The following is a 17,815-nucleotide window of genomic DNA, read 5'->3' on the forward strand; positions in this document are numbered from 1 at the left end:
GTTTGAATGACTAATATTGCAATAGTCCGGTGCAATGACCATTGTGAAAAGGACGCCGAGACTTCAAGGAGTGTATGCGGTTTCAAGTGACGAGTCATGCGATCATCTGGGACAATGTTGATTGTGCAAATGTTACAGATACTCCTCAATCAGTGTGCAAATGGAGCAGATGCTACTCTGGCATGAGTGGCCAGTATATGCAAATAGTGCAGCATGGCGAGACAACTACAGTGAGTGCACGAGTAATACATAATTGGCCCCACAGAAATGTGACAACGAACTCAAGTCAAAAACTTTCCAGCTTGTTGTAATGGAATTATAGGTTAGGTGTTTAAGAAATTGATCGCAAGAGGGAAGAAGCTGATGGAATGTCTTCTAGTCAATTGTGGTCTTCTTGGACCTCTGTGCGGGTTTTGATACGGTCGATCATAATATATTGTTGAACAGGTTGGAAACGTGGAAAGGACTAATTGGAACTGTCCTTAGATAGTTCAGGTCCTACCTGGAGGAAAGGAGTTATTTTTGTAACCATTGGAAGTGTTCAATCTCAGCGAATGGCAATGGCCTATCGGGTCCCTCAAGGGTCAGTTCTTGGACCCCTCCTGTTCAGCATGTATATGCTACCTTTGGGTCAAATTCTTCAGAACCTGAATTTTGACTATCATAGCTATGCAGATGACACACAGTCATATCTAGCAGTGTCTCCAGATGACTACCGTTCAATTGAGGTGTTGTGTCAATGTCTAAAACAGATAAATAACTTGATGAGCCAAAGTTTTCCTCAATTAAACCACAACAAAACTTAGATAATTGTTTTTGGCAATAAAAAAAAAGGATTGCTGTTAGTAAATACCTGGAGTCACTCTCTTTAAAAAACAAAGACCAAGTCCGAAACGTTGGTGTTCTGATAGATTCCGACCTGACTTTCAACAGTCATATCAAATCAATTACTAAAACTGCCTTCTACCATCTGAAGAACATATCCAGAGTGAAGGCTTGCATGTGTCAAGCAGACCAGGAGAAGTTCATCCATGCTTTTATCTCAAGTAGACTTGACTATTGTAATGGTCTTCTGACTGGACTCCCTAAAAAGAGCATTAAACACCTGCAGCTCATTCAGAATGCTATAGCTCGGGTTCTGACCAGAACAAAGAGGTCAGAGCATATTTCTCCAATTCTAAAGTCTTTACATTGGCTTCTAGTCTGCTTTAGAATAGGTTTTAAAGTTCTGCTACTGGTCTATAAATCACTAAACGGTTTAGGCCCTGAATACATGAATGAAATGCTCATGGAATATAAACCCAGTAGGGCTCTGAGATCAACAGACTCAGGTCAAATAGTGGAGCACAGAGTCCAAAGCAAACATGGTGAAGTAGCATTTAGCTATTATGCTGCACACAAATGGAATAAGACACTAACATAATAATAATAATAATAATAATAATAATAAGAAGAAGAAGTGACGTCAGCCCCAAGTGTGCATGTTTTTAAGTCCAAATTAAAAAAGTTTCTTTTTTCCCATGCTTTCTAGAGCATTTCCACTTTTAAATGATATTTCTTGCACTGTACGCTGTTTTAATTGTATTTTTATTTTATAATTTTTAAAAATTTTTATAAGATGTTTTTTTTTTTTTTAAATACTTTAAATCATGTAAAGCACATTGAGTTACCTTGTGTATTTGCTTTGCTTTGCTAAACAAAGACTGCATCTGAAATCACTTACTGTATTTGAAAATGTGAGTGAATCTCCAAATGGAACAGTCCACCTCTATTGTTAGCACCATACTCAGAATCTCATGAAAGTTTGAACAATGAACCTTAAGTTATTGTTGACATTTTAAATTTAACTTTTTTTGGTTGTCCCCTTTTTCAGGTGGCCTGTGCATTTCTCAGTCTGTGAAAATTCCACGTGAACCAAAAGCTGGGGAGTTTGACAAGATCATTCGTAGGCTGAGTGAGAACCCCAACGCCCGGGTGGTCATTATATTTGCCAATGAAGATGACATCAGGTCAGTTAAGTGAAATCCTTTATTTATTTTTAATTTTTGTAATAAAATGTCTTCATATAACTGAGTTTTTAGACTTTCTTCCCCTGTCTCGGACTTGCATAAAGCATATATTAGTTTTGCTTAATTTAGAACACTCTACTGCTCTCCTAATCTAACTACAGTACAAGGACAAGCAAGCAAAACTACTGGTTATAAAAACTAAAAATAGCATTTTTGTCTCCCAAAATGAAAACGTGTTTGTGTCTCGTTGAGTACAATTATAGGTACAAAATGGTTTCTACAGCATTTGAAGCATTAAATGAGCAACATTTCACTGAATGTTTCTGCATTGTATTCAAAAGTGCCTCATAACAACTACTAGCTTTGTCATAAAAATTAACATCCATCCATTTTCTGTACCGCTTATCCTCACTAGGGTTGAGGGGTGCTGGAGCCTATCCCAGCTATCTTCGGGCAAGAGGCGGGGTACACCCTGAACTGGTCGCCAGCCAATCGCAGGGCACATATAAACAAACAACCATTCTCACTCACATTCACACCTATGGGCAATTTAGAGTCTTCAATTAACCTACCACGCCTGTTTTTTTGGGATGTGGGAGGAAACCAGAGTACCCAGAGAAAACCCACACAGGCACGGGGAGAACATGCAAACGCCACACAGGCGGGCTGGGATTTGAACCTCAGTCCTCAGAACTGTGAGGCAGATGTGCTAACCAGTTTCCCACCGTGCCGTCCCAAATTAACATGTTTCCATTTATTGAAATACTAAAGTTACCCTTGTGGCGACTGAAATGTATCTGTTCTAATTCATTATCTGCTTTTTAAGACGGATTGTTTCCATTAAGAATGAATTCATTAGTTGTGGGCATAATCATCACACACAGCACTGTTGCGGCTTTGTAAGGGAAGCTGTCTCCTGGCAACCACTTAGTAGGCTCGTGTATTTCTTGAGGCCAGTGAATTAGGGCGGTCCCTTGGTGATGACAGGGCCCTGTGCTCATTGACTTAATCCCATCCAGATAACGGCTCCTTGTGTGTATATCTCGTAATTACCTAAAGCCAGTGGGATCTCGGCTCTACACTCCTGCTGATCCTTGAACCCCGTGCAGTCCTCATAACTTACCAAACTGCTCTGAATATAGTGTCCTATTAATGAAGTGATGGACATGTGTAGATGAATTACTTTGGTATCTCTGGGTTTTGTACATTAAGAATTATATCCTTTGTCCAGTGGGTTTGTTTTACAACATTTGTGTTGCTGTTTTTTTCAGCTTGTGTGTCACTTTTGTGTAATTCAACATTTGGATGCATTTGATATTACTAAAACATGAAAACGAAGAAAATGGAACTCTCAATATCATTGTATTATAAATTTTTTGGTATGATATAGTTATCAGATAATTGTTGCATTAAATTGTTGTAAATAGTGTTGATAAGTAAACATTTTGAACAATGTAAAATAATTGTACTAATTGGAGTGGGAAAATTTTGTTTTGTTTTTTGTGGAGTGGGAATAAAAAGGAAGTTCCCAGGTGGACCATACTTTTACTCCTTGCTTATGAATTACATATTATTTCTCACTTATTTGCAGAAAATATATTCCTCCCAATTTTGTATACAGAGCACATAATACAAATTAGAGGCTATTTCCATTATTCCTCATCAAATGCACAATCTTGAGGTGATAAAAGGTGCTAAGAAAGCCTCACAACTGATCCCTATTTTTTTTATTTTTCCTAAGAATATAGTAGCCATGCATGGAACTATAAAGACTGATAATATTTGTCCTGACATCAAAATCCAGGTAAAAAGGACGCACCTACAACATAATAAATTGCTCGTCTCTGTTTTGTTATTCTGTTGTTGGAGCATTGAGGGTCAGTAAAGCCACAAAGGCCAGATGGCGTTTTAAAAATTTTATGTTGCTGCACTCCATCTTTCAACTGTGCCTGTGGAGCGCCTTATATTTACTTCATTGGCAGCAAGCCTGGACAACTGTGGCAGGGGGGTGCTTTGTGCAAAAACCAGAATGTACTCTGAGGACATTTTGAGTCTTTGGATGCAAATAATTTCTACTGCCTCTGTAGCTTTATGCAAATACGTCCAGACTGAGTAGAGTATTATAGTCATGGAATTACCTGCATAGTAGCTTTGCTGCATCTTCAGGGCGCATTTGAATAACAAACTTATGTTTTCAGGTGATGAATGCCTGCATGCGTTAAATACATCAGCAAATAACATATTACGCAACTTTACAGAGCCTTTCATTTCTTCTAGGCGGCTGCTCCAGGCAGCAAAGAAGGCCAATCAAACAGGCCATTTTATCTGGGTAGGTTCAGACAGCTGGGGGTCCAAAATCTCCCCGATACTGAACCAGGAAGAGATGGCTGAAGGTGCTGTAACCATCCTGCCGAAACGACAATCCATCAAAGGTACTGTGTAATTAGGATTCAACCCTTAACTCAAAACACTACATTTAAGATCCAAGGCTTTCAGCACTTTATTAAAAAAACAAAAAACAAAAAAACGTGCTTTATGCAGCGTGTCACTTTTACCATATTATGTTCAGCCTTATTCCAAGATTAAAGTCCTTGTCCTCAAAATTTTACAAACAACACACTGTGACAGCATGATTTTTTTTCTCGAATAAATCATCAACAACAGCAGCTAAGAAATAACATCTACTTAGGTATTCCCATCTTTTGTCATGAAATGCAAAATTGAGCTCAAGTGCGTCCTGGTGATTATCCTTGAAGTGTTTGTTTCTACAGCCTAATTGGAGGTGTTTTGGGCAAATTCAATTAATTGGACATGATTTGAAAAGATACACACCTGTCTGTATAGGGAGTTGGAGTTTACAGTGCATGTCAGAGCACAAACCAAGCATGATGTCTCAGGAATTGCCTGTAGACAGGATTGACGTGAGGCACAGATGTGGGGAATGGTACATGAAAAATCCTGTTATTTTTAATGTCCCAATCAGCACAGTGGCCTCCATCATTCATAAATGGAAAAAAATCGGAAGCAGCAAGTTAGAGGTAGTCACCTGTCTAAACTGAACGATCCCGGGAGAAGGGCCTTAGTCTGGGAGGTGACCAAGAACTCAAGGGTTGTGCTTTCTTCTGTGGGAAGAGGAGAATCGTCCAGAATGAAAATAATCTTTGCAGCAATCTGCCAATCTGGTCTGTAATGGTAGATTGGCCAGATGGAAGCCATTACATCAAAGGTAGATGTATCCCTCCTTGATTTGGCCTAAAACCACCTGAAGGACTGGTCTTAGAGACAAAATGTTCTTGTCTGATGAGACAGAGACATTGAAGTAGTGCTCTGCTATGCTAGTCGATATGTTTGGAGGAAACCGGGCACCACTCATCAACTGAGCTGTAGCCTCCCTATAGTGAAGCAAGGTGGTGGCAGCATCATGCTGTGGGAATGTTTTTTAGTGGCAGCAACTGGGAGACTAGTCGGATTGAGGGAAAGTTGAGTAAAACAATGTACAGAGACATCGTGGATGAAAACCTGCTTCAGAGCCCTCTTGGGTCGGACAAGGGTGATGGTTCACCCTTCAAGAGGAAAACGATCCTAAGCACACAGCCAAAATATCAAAGGGGTGGCTTCCGGACAACTCTGATGAATCAGAATCAGAATCATCTTTATTTGCCAAGTATGTCCAAAAAAACACACAAGGAATTTGTCTCCGGTAATTGGAGCAGCTCTAGTATGACAACAGACAGTCAATTGACAGAGAACACCTTTGAGACATAAAGACATTGAGAAAAACAGTCACTGAGCAATAAAGGGTTGGTAGTTATCTGGTAATGCCGGAATGTCGTTGGCTGGTCCAGCCAGAACCCAGACTTGAATCTAATTGAACATACAGTACCTGGAGAGAGGTAAAAATACAGTATCTGTGCGCAGACACTCCCTATCCAACCTGATGGCGCATGAAAGGTGATCCAAAGAGGAAAATGCAAAACTGCCCAAAGTGTGCCAAGCTGGTGGTTTCATATTAAAAAACACTTGTGTAGTAATTAATGCCAAAGGTGGAACAGTGTATTGGGCAAAAGTTGTAAATATAAGGGACATGTGATTGTGTTTTAATACATTTGCACAAAAAAGAAAAATATCATGTTGTCATTACAGGGTGCTGTGTGTAGAATTTTGAGGAAACAAAGAATGTATTGCATTTTGTAAAAAGGCTGTAACATCAGCTACAGATAGCGAAAATAGTACTCACGTATTTGTAATTATAGTCACACACTGAACTGAACAATGACACAGAGTGCCTTTGTGGAAAAATGAATGAAATTTAAATGTAAATCTGAAACTGTTCTCTTCCAGGGTTTGACCGTTACTTCATCAGCCGAACACTGGAGAACAACAGGCGAAACATTTGGTTTGCAGAGTTCTGGGAGAACAACTTCCAGTGCAAACTTAGTCGGCATGCTGTGAAGAAAGGCTCTGGGTTCAAAAAGTGCACAAGTGAGTCAATGCAACGCAACGCAATAAAAACTGAGGCACTCGGGCAAAGGAAAACTCTCAATCAATCACCAAGTAAATTGACCTTTAAATACAATATAAATTGTGTTTCTTGGTGGCACAGACGTAGATGTATTAATCATCTGAGATTACACAACCACATTCCACTCTCACATTTATCCTAAACATAATGGATGTAGATAAGTAAATGTGAGCCTCCAATTTTGTTCCAGGGAAGTGAATGTTTCTGTGTGTGCTGGTTAGTTTCTAGAAGATGACAATAATTATCACAAAACTCATTGACACATGCGCTGAAAACATAATCAATAGTAAATCCAATAACGCACGCTGAAAACAAGCTTTCAGGCCATTAAAGTCAGAGGGATCCTCCAGACTGTCTCCCACCCCACTGATTTGGGATGCAACACTGCAATGCTCGGAGGCTTACTGTATTTGCAGATGGGACCAGTAATGGTTAAATCACATCCCTAAGAGATGCATTCCCAGCTTGGTAAAGAGTCGCAATACAAAAAGAGTAGAGGGCTGCCTTTGCTAATACATTTACACCAGCCTGTTTCCTGTTCAACCTCTGTAACTAATTCTGATTGTACTCAGTAGATGTGTTGCTTGAATACATATGTAGCTCATCATTTTCATTTATACATAGAGGAGAGAAAGTCAATTTATGAGACGACATCTGTTGATCAGTGCAAAATGTTCTGTCACAGTGCTTGTGATGGATAATTATTTTTGAATCACTATGGCATTTAAAACATATGCTATAATATCATATACACTGACCAGCCACACCATTATGACACATTGCACAATATAATGGTATCTAATATTCTGCCTTTACAAATATAATAATGTTAATGTTAATAATGTTAAAGTTGGCGGCACGGTGGTCGACTGGTTAGAGCGTCAGCCTCACAGTTCCGAGGACCAGGGTTCAATCCCCGGCCCCGACTGTGTGGAGTTTGCATGTTCTCCCCGTGCCTGCGTGGGTTTTCTCCGGGCACTCCGGTTTCCTCCCACATCCCAAAAACATGCATTAATTGGAGACTCTAAATTGCCTGTAGGCATGACTGTGAGTGCGAATGGTTGTTCGTTTCTATGTGCCCTGCGATTGGCTGGCAACCAGTTCAGAGTGTACCCCGCCTCCTGCCCGATGACAGCTGGGATAGGCTCCAGCATGCCCGCGACCCTTGTGAGGAGAAGCGGCTCAGAAAATGGATGGATGGATGAAATCAGTTAACCGAGTTTCAATCCCCGGCACCGCCTGTGTGGAGTTTGCATGTTCTCCCTGTGCCTGCGTGGGTTTTCTCCGGGCACTGCGGTTTCCTCCCACATCCCAAAAACATGCATTAATTGGAGACTCTAAATTGCCCGTAGGTGTGACTGTGTGGTTGTTTGTTTGTATGTGCCCTGCGATTGGCTGGCAACCAGTTCAGGTTGTACCGCGCCTCCTGCCCGATGACAGCTGGGATAGGCTCCAGCACGCCCGCGACCCTAGTGAGGAGAAGCGGCTCAGAAAATGGATGGATGGATGTTAAAGTTGCTGGCACGGTGACCGACTGGTTAGAGCGTCTGCCTCTCAGTTCTGGGGAACGGAGTTCAAATCCCGGCACCGCCTGTGTGGAGTTTGCATGTTCTCCCTGTGCCTGCGTGGGTTTTCTCCGGGCACTGCGGTTTCCTCCCACATCCCAAAAACATGCATTAATTGGAGACTCTAAATTGCCCGTAGGTGTGACTGTGTGGTTGTTTGTTTGTATGTGCCCTGCGATTGGCTGGCAACCAGTTCAGGTTGTACCGCGCCTCCTGCCCGATGACAGCTGGGATAGGCTCCAGCACGCCCGCGACCCTAGTGAGGAGAAGCGGCTCAGAAAATGGATGGATGGATGTTAAAGTTGCTGGCACGGTGACCGACTGGTTAGAGCGTCTGCCTCTCAGTTCTGGGGAACGGAGTTCAAATCCCGGCCCCACCCGTGTTGAGTTTGCATGTTCTCCCCGTGCCTGCGTGGGTTTTCTCTGGGCACTCCGGTTTCCTCCCACATCCCAAAAACATGCGTGGTAGGTTGATTACTCTAAATTGCCCGTAAGTGTGAATGTGAGTGCGAATGGTTGTTTGTTGCTGGCGACCGGTTCAGGGTTTACCCCGCCTGCTGCCCGAAGATAGCTGGGATAGGCTCCAACACCCCGCGACCCTAGTGAGGATAAGCAGTAAAGAAAATTGATGGATGGATGGATGTTAAAGTTTTGATTGACACTGTCAGAAATGTATTCATTAACCAATGTGACACAGCTCTACAGTAAAGTTGTACAGTTGTAACCAGAGTCCTCAACAAAAACAAGTACAATACAACAGCATTATTACCGTTACCACACAAAGGCATACTATTTGATACCGCTCAAGTGTTTCGTAATATCATGGTCATAATGTTGTGCCTGGCTGGTTGATGTATAATCTGTACTGTATGTGTATATTTTACAAATTTTAAGAATGGATATACAAGCCCTGGCAAGAATTATGGAATCACTGCTCCAGGAGAATCTAGAATTTAAATGTTTAATTTTGTTGAAAAAAAGTAAAATCCCGGATGTTGCACAAAATCATTTTTTCTTCAAAATACCACCTTTCTGACTTTAAGAAAAACTAAAACTAAAAAGCAAGAAAGAAAATTGTTGTAGTCAGTCACTTTTTTGGGAGGGAGTAAGTAAAGGAAAAAAATAGGAATCACTCAGTCCTGAGAAAAAAAAATGGAATCATGAAAAACAAATGAAAGACACAACAACACTACACCACTCGTACTTTGTTGCACAACTTGTGGCTTTTATAAACAGCTTGCAGTTTGAAGCATGGACTTAATCAGTGACAAACGGTATTCTTCATCAATCAAGCTCCAACTTACTCTGATTGGTTTTACCAGCTCAACTTTGCAGGTTGGAGTATTGTCACTAACCATCCATCCATCCATTTTCTGTACCGCTTAATCCTCACAAGGGTCACGGGTTGTCACTAACCATTTTCTTTCATTTCCACCACAGATTTGGATTGAGATCCGGACTATTTTCAGGCCATGCCATTGACATTATATATCCCTCTTGAAGGAAGGTTTTTACTGTTTTTGATCTATGTCATCCACAGTCCATGATTGTTTTTCTTTAGCCCACTGTAGACTTTTTTTTTCTGTTTAGGCGTTAAGGATGTCTTTCGTTTGGCTCTTCTGTTTGTAAATACTATTACCTTTAGGTGGTTTCTTACAGTTCGATCACAGACGTGAACTCCAGTCAATGGCGGAAATTGGCATGTGCAAAGTGTGCTGACCGCACAGGGCGCCCACCCCTCCTCACACCCCTTCCCCGCTGACAAATTGATCACTAACAAGGGCAAAAATAATCAGAATCATCTTTATTTTCCAAGAAGGTCAAAAACACACAAGGAATTTGTCTCCGGTAGTTGGAGCCGCTCTAGTACGACAACAGACATCCACTATGACAAAATATACTTTTGGGCCATAAAAAACACACTATGGAGATTTACTGAGCAATGAATGGTTACCAGTAATGTGGTATTGCTCATACAATAACAGTTGTAATTGTGATTTTGAGCAGTTTGAAGTGACTAATAATGCAATAATCTGGAACATTGACAATTTTGAAAATGGTGCAGATAGTTCTTAAACACATGAGTGGCCAGTATTGGTTAACAACAGATAGAAATAGTGCAGAGTGACGAGATTACAACAGTGAGTGTATGAATAATGTAGTAGTGTCTCAACAGAGATGTACAAAATTAGCAGCATATTACAGTGGAACTGTAAGTCAACTAAGTGGTTGATGGCAAGAGGGAAGAAGCTGTTGAAATGTCTGCTCGTTTTGGTTTGCATTGTTTGATAAACACCTACCTGAGGGAAGGAGCTGGTAGAGTGGTGACCAGGATGTGTAGGGTCCAAGAAGATCTTGCATGCTCTTGTCTTAGTTCTGGCAGCGTGTAAGTCCACAAGAGTGCGTAGGGGGTTACCGACATTTTTTTTGTATGTTTCACCTTTCCAGGGTGCTTGACTTACTGCAGCATCTAGAGCGGGTAAAAGGAAATGTGCTTCAGTAGATGTAGAAAGGAGAACGCATGGGACGCCATCTTTTAGGGTTGCTCCACCTACAGTGCTTATCTGGCATAAAGTTATGTATATGATAGACTTAATTTGACTGAAGAAGTCACGCAGCCAGAAAAATGCATAGCTTCACAGCTTTTCTTACTTTAGCACATGGGAGAGTATGATCCATATAAGCATAGTGTCTTGGAACAAGTTGCAAATTTATGCACCATACTAGCAGGGTCAGGTTATCTTCCAAAGTCAAAGTTAGAAACAGTGTCACTGACTTTGAAAAGAAGTGAAAACGCACAAAATGCAGATATACTACTGTATATAATTGTCACATGTGGTTCCCCAGAGACTAAGGATGACTACGTGTATCAGCTGACTACATCTGCCTGTTGCTGTTTTGATTTGTTAATCCCTGTTTGAAATTGTACCACAAGAATTACCACATATTTGATGTTTAGAATACATTCAAAATGATTAAGAACTAAATATAGCATATCTCAGCTGAATCTAAATTGAATTATAGCTAAATTAACATGATTTTAGGTATGACTTACAGTGTGCTGCATTATTAATGCCCCTATTTTGTTCTGTATCAGATTATGTCTCTAAAGACAGATGCACACAGAGGAAGCAGAAATTATAAATGCACAACTTCACCAAGCGGAGCTGTAGAAATAAGTACTATCACATACATATTTTTGTATCAACTACCCTTTTTATGCGACCTTTAAAGCAAACATCAGCTGCATGATGCTCCTTGGAGTCTCTAGCCAAAAGTGGATTTGTAAAAACCCTAAACCTACCTCATATACAGTAAGATTCCTCAGTCAGAGATATACATACAGTACAGGACAGTGTGATCACCCAAAGGCATCAAATGATCATTAAAAAGAAAGGAATGAGCTGTTAAAGGAATTTAAAGAGGAAATATGGTGAATATTCAGTTTACAAGGATTTAATATACATGAAAGGGATCAATCTTAACTTCTTAGAGGCAAGAACAGAATTCAATCATTTTCTCTCCCAGACAGTGTTCACACTGTTTCACACTATTGAACCATAAAAGGTGATTCAGTTTTACACAGACGGAGGGTCATGAATTGCTGCTATAACCTTGAATGTGTCAGAAGCCAGACAAATGTTCCACACTATCATGGTTTTTGTCAGTCGCTTCGGTCCATAAAGGGCATGGCCGGACCATCAGTCACGATTACTTTGGACATTGGTCAAACCATTTCTACAATGCAAGGAAAGTCAGTATTTACTTTAAATGTTTGTCATGCTTCAGCAGGGATTCGATTTAAAAGATGTGTAGAAATTAATTATTGCATATTCACATGAAGTAGGCTGACTGGACATTCAGGCTTCAGTTTGAATGAGGCAAACTTTGCATCTTTACAGACATGAGTCATCAAGGCCAGAATGTGCATGCCTTCGAACCACTACCCAATTTCAACATCCACAGAATGCATCAAGAGAATGGATGCATATACTATGTTTGACACACTGTTTGATTCTCTGTGTTCGATATTCTGTACCACAAATCATTTGCAGGAAAAAGAAAAAGCCAGGAGTCATCTCTGTGATCATCATAATTTTTTCTTGTGAGGAAACATTCTTAACCAGCATCCAGTTTAGGCCATCTGTCCTTGCATGTCTTTGGGTATTTGTGTCTTACCGTTGAAAATGTTTAAATCCTTATGATTTGGTATACAAGACAATGGGAAGGAATCAAAATACTTGAATGTGCAAAATTCTTTGGTAACATGGTCACAAGGGCCACATCAAGGACTCTTTTTTTTGGAACCAGGACAAATACAGTGTTGCGCTTGGCGTAACCCTCCGAGGAGGCAGGCTATACCCACCCCGCAGCTGGCGAGATTAACCAGTGGCCAAGAAGCAAGACAAGAGAGCAAGACAGAATAGAGAGAGAGAAGAGGTGGGAGTCAAAGTTTAAATACCCAGGAGGTGTGTCTAAGAGACGGGGGAATGTGAAGAAGACCACGCCCATCAACTTGAATTCTACAATTTAACCGTAAAAATTGTGTAAAAATCATTTATTAATATAAAATACTCCCAACTCTGTATTCCTACTCGTAGATCAAGCATATAGAATGATCGTTTAAACTCTAGTCTTGGCAAATCAACTGCTTATGTTTCAATACAACGTTTCATACTGTTTTGGGTTCAAATCAAGAGGAACAGCTCTCAAAGTCCTACAGCTGGACCTGCAACGCTGACACAATGACATAGACATCAAGGCATACATTTGGAATATTTCTGCAGAGTTCGTAAAATATAAAAACATAACTTTAGAATTGGTGTAATATGCTCTGACCTTCTTTGTTCTGGTCAGAATCCGAGCTGCAGCATTCTGAATGAGTTCGTTTAATGCTCTTTTTAGGGAGTCCAGTCAGAAGACCATTACAATAGTCAAGTCTACTTGAGATAAAAGCATGGATGAACCTCTCATGGTCTGCTTGACACATGCAAGCCTTCACTCTGGATATGTTCTTCAGATGGTAGAAGGCAGTTTTAGCAATAGATTTGAAATGACTGTTGAAAGTCAGGTCAGAATCTATCAGAACACCAAGGTTTCGGACTTGGTCTTTGGTTTTTAAAGAGAGTGACTCCAGGTATTTACTAACAGCAATCCTCTTTTCTTTATTGCCAAAAACAATTATCTCAGTTTTGTTGCGGTTTAATTGAAGAAAATGTTGGCTCATCCAGATATTTATCTGTTTTAGACAGTGACACAACACCTCAATTGAACTGTAATCATCTGGAGACACAGCTAGATATAACTGTGTGTCATCTGCATAGCTACGATAGTCAAAATTTAAGTTCTGTAGAATTTGACCGTCCACAGCCGGTCACTCGGTGTTGAAGCAGCCCGCAACGCAGGCCAACCAGATTCCTCGGTAATCTGCTAGTGTTGTGTCCTCCCTTTTAGATGTTGTCCCATATCTTTGGGCTTTGCTCCCAGTAATTTCCAGGGAGCACTGCTGGATGGTCCATTACCGTTTCCACAGTCCACATCCGTCCTCTTTGTTGAGATAAGTGGCTGTCTGTTAGCACACTTCTGCTCACCATTTTGAGACATCGGTAGAGTGGTTTCATTCCCCGACTGTCCATTTACATCCACATACACATCAAGACGGTGGATTTTCGTTTCCAGGTATAGCGGACATGCGCTCTGCAAATCGAGGCGCCACAGAGACTCACACCCACTTGAGAACCTCCTACTCCTCCACGCTGCCCTGCTGTGAGACGGCGACTAGGACAATGCCTGGTGTACATCAAGTGGACCTTAACCTAATTAACAGCTTCCTGTCAAATCTTGATTCCTGTCTTCTAAAGTCCCCTTCCCGGACCAAATGGTTGGGGGAGACTATGTGGTTAATATTCAAACCTGCACGTGAGGCGCCACCAACTGGCGTTGAGAGGAACTGCAAGCGCCAGAACTTGTGGACGTGCCTTTGATGTTTGTTAACGGAAGATAAAATGTCCGTTTTTATATCTTACAAACTCTGTAGAAATATTCCAAATGTATGCCTTGGTATCTGTGTCCCCATTCTCACTTTGACAGGTCTTCTGCAAGATTTTGAAAGCTGTTCATGATTTGAAATCAAACAGTACGAAATGTTGTATTGAACAATAAGCAACCCATCTGCCACAACCAAAGTTTAAACAATGATTTCTCGGCCTGAGAATTCAAAGTTGGGAGTGTTTGATATTAATATTATTTTAAAACCCATCCTTCCATTTTCTGAGCCGCTTATCCTCACAAGGGTCACGGGAGTGCTGGAGCCTATCCCAGCTATCTTCGGCCAGGAGGCGGGGTACACCCTGAACTGGTTGGCAGCCAATCGCACGGCACACATAAACAAACAATCATCCGCACTCACATTCACACCTACGGGCAATTTCGAGTCTTCAATTAACCTACCATGCATGTTTTTGGGATGTGGGAGGAAACCGGAGTGCCCGGAGAAAACCCATGCAGGCAGGGGGAGAACATGCAAACTCCACACAGGCCGGGCCGGGGATTGAACTCAGGTCCTCAGAACTGTGATGCAGACGCTCTAACCAGTCGTCCCACCGCGCCGCTGTTTTAAAACCATCAATCCATCCATCCATTTTCTGAGCCGCTTCCCCTCACTAAGGTCACGCGCGTGCTGGAGCCTATCCCAGCTATCATCGGGCAGGAGGTGGGGTACACCCTGAACTGGTTGCCAACCAATCACAGGGCACATATAAACAAACAACCATTTGCACTCACATTCACACCTACAGGCAATTTAGAGTTGTCAATTAACCTAACATGCATGTCTTTGGGATGTGGGAACTGTGAGGCAGACGCTCTAACCAGTCGTCCACCGTGCCGCCTATTTTAAAACCCATTTACTCAAATTTTTAGACAAGATTCAAGCTGGTGGGCGTATTCTTCTCCAAGTCGGCACTCCCTCTTCCTACCCCTGGGGTATTTAACGCTAAACTCACACCTTTCTCGGAAGTTGAGTTGAGTTGAGTGGAGCCTTCTTTTTCTTTCTCCTCGTACCTTTGCTGGCAGCTCGCCAGCTGGGTGGCCTCCGGCCACCCCTCCCTCTTCTTTTGTTCCCTTTTTTCCCTCGGGTGCCTCCGGGTGCCACCACAAGCGCGAACGCCCGCCGCAAACAAGCCGGCGGCATTTTCGATCGAAGAAGTCGACCATGCACCTCCGATGGCTTTCCCTAGCCACGATTGGTCGGGCTCAACGAACAACTGCCGGCATCCCGGACGGGTCCCGCATGCCTCTGAGGGCCAGAGCTCGGCCCGCCACCAGGTCAACCAGCAGGGAAGTTATGAGCGCATGCCAAACGGGACAACTTTCCTTTCCTATTTTTGTGCATCTGTTTTTTTTTTGACTGTATCTGTATTCGTCCACTGACAGCCGTGGCCCAATGGTTAAGCTCATCGCCTTTCACCGTGGGGGACCTAGGTTCAAGACCCCGACCATCCTCCAATATCCCCCGGACTCACGGCTGTGGTATCCTTGAGCAAGACACTGATACCCCGAAATGCTCCCCGGGCGCTTCAGCTGCCCCCTGCTCCAGTGTGTTCCACTAACATGTGTATGTGTTTACTGTGATGGGTAAAATGCAGAGAACAAATTTTGTATGCATGCTTGTTCATGACAATAAAGGTGATTCTTCTTCTTCTTCTTCTATCTACAAAGAAAAGTACAGTCCCACAGGTTTAGAAATATCTAGGAGTCGCTGCTTCTAACTTTTTTTAGAAGAAAAACAAGCTTATCAGCAAGAAAAAAATGTAAACAGAAGCGAAGCAAGCAGAATGCGCAAAAAAGCGTCTGCACTGTACGAGAGCAAGAGAAATAGATAGAAGCCATACTTCAGTTGTTGTGACTTTCGGCTTGTCCCATTGTACAGTAATTACACTTTATAAAACAAGTGTTTCTTTATGCTCACTTTTACTTAGTTTTGATCCAACACAGTACTATTTTTCTTCATCAAAAGTTGTTTTAAAAATATTATGGTGGATTTGGAGGGGGCTGGAAAGGATTACTTCAATGTCACTTTAATTTATTTCAGTGGGTACAATTAATATGATAGTCGAATAAATTGAGTCACGGGCTTGATTACAGAAAGAAATTAAACATAAGTCAATGTATCACTGATGGTTAATAGCTGTAATGTAGTTACTTTAATTAGTGTGACAGACTCTAATCAAAACAAGAGTATTATGTTTGTAAAGGTAGATAGGAGGAAATATGCTTGCACAGGTGTAAATTTTCTTTGACACAGCACAATATGCAGCACTTACACTAACCATTATGCAACTAAGCAATGTTAACAGCACTCAGGATGTTGTTAAAGGCTGGACCTCTTCAAAATCTCACTGTACATATAGTAAATCCAGTCATCATGTGTACGAGCAAATCGTGCTCTGATAAAGGGATAAGGCTGCCCATTGAATACTTGCTTGGCAATTCACACATTTTCAAAACAGTGAGACAAGCTTAGCTAAGATTATGGTAATAAACAAATGTCATATCTAATTACATTAATACTGAAGAATGATGAGGCCTGTCTTGCTCTGTCCTCCACTCCTGGATCGCCACTCAATTAATTACCTTGTGTTCTGCTGATTAATGGATGTGAGCTGGAACATGAGACAAACAGATCACAAGACAAAAGACAAGTGTTCCAAAAAGAATATTGTGGAATCAATATCTGAAGACAGTCCTTTATTTACAAGGTAGTAAGATATAATATGATTAAGACATAAGCTTCTTTGCTCAATATCTTGTTAATAACAAACAATATTTAAGTAAATTCCCATCTTGAAGTAAATTAAGACAAATTAGTGGGCTCACAATTACCTCTCCAAAGGATTACATTCAATTGATTTTGTTCTTGTCCCGTTTTGTTGGATTTTGGTTGAGCTGTGTGATGAATTTTTGTTCATTCACATGTATTTTTTCCCTTTGTACGTTAATCAACAGATCACGAGAGGATTGGTAAAGATTCTTCCTATGAACAGGAGGGAAAGGTCCAGTTTGTGATTGATGCGGTGTACGCCATGGCTCAAGCTCTGCACAACATGCACAAATATCTCTGCCCGGGGAAAGTTGGCCTCTGCTCCAAGATGGATACCATCAATGGCACCTTGCTGCTCAAATACATCCGAAATGTCAATTTCTCAGGTGTGTATTCATGATATACCGTACTGTATACCAAAGTGCAATTGGAGTAAATTGTCCTATTTCTGGGCTCTCTTACATGCCCAAGCATAGGATTTTGTAAATGTATACTGGTCTTCAATTATCAGTCTGCTGAACAGAAATTATTCTGAGAGGCTGCCCATAGGAGGCTTGACAATTAGCAGAAGAGTGTGTTTCCTTATCTAATCTGTCACGATTGAGCAGGCGGCATAGCCCTTAAAGTACATTCTCTGCTGGGTTATAATTATACACAAAGAAAAGTAAAGCAGCAGGCAGCACCAAACAAAAAAGGCACCAATAATTTGTACTTACTGTATATTCACCCTCATGTATATGACATTAAACTCTGGATTTTGCAGAAAACTTGCTCATGCAACTAAACATAGCAATGGCATAGGATAACAAAAGGATGGAAATCTTCCATTAAACTATGTTCTGTGTGCATGGGGCTGAGCAATTTTCAGTGCAGGAATTCAATATAAATGTCATAAATT

At 41.3% G+C, this 17,815-nt stretch overlaps 1 protein-coding gene across 1 annotated transcript in view; it reads left to right on the forward strand.

Moving 5' to 3' along the window:
* LOC133409706 (metabotropic glutamate receptor 4-like) overlaps positions 1-17,815 on the forward strand; it is a 212,663-nt gene that overhangs the window by 169,189 nt on the left and 25,659 nt on the right. Inside the window, exons 4-7 of the mRNA XM_061690102.1 lie at positions 1,874-2,009; positions 4,287-4,441; positions 6,351-6,491; positions 17,103-17,303. Coding sequence (XP_061546086.1) covers positions 1,874-2,009; positions 4,287-4,441; positions 6,351-6,491; positions 17,103-17,303 — 633 coding nt within the window. The remainder of the gene's footprint in view (positions 1-1,873; positions 2,010-4,286; positions 4,442-6,350; positions 6,492-17,102; positions 17,304-17,815) is intronic.

Source organism: Phycodurus eques, chromosome 1, assembly GCF_024500275.1.
Source record: "Phycodurus eques isolate BA_2022a chromosome 1, UOR_Pequ_1.1, whole genome shotgun sequence".
Lineage (NCBI taxonomy): Eukaryota > Metazoa > Chordata > Actinopteri > Syngnathiformes > Syngnathidae > Phycodurus > Phycodurus eques.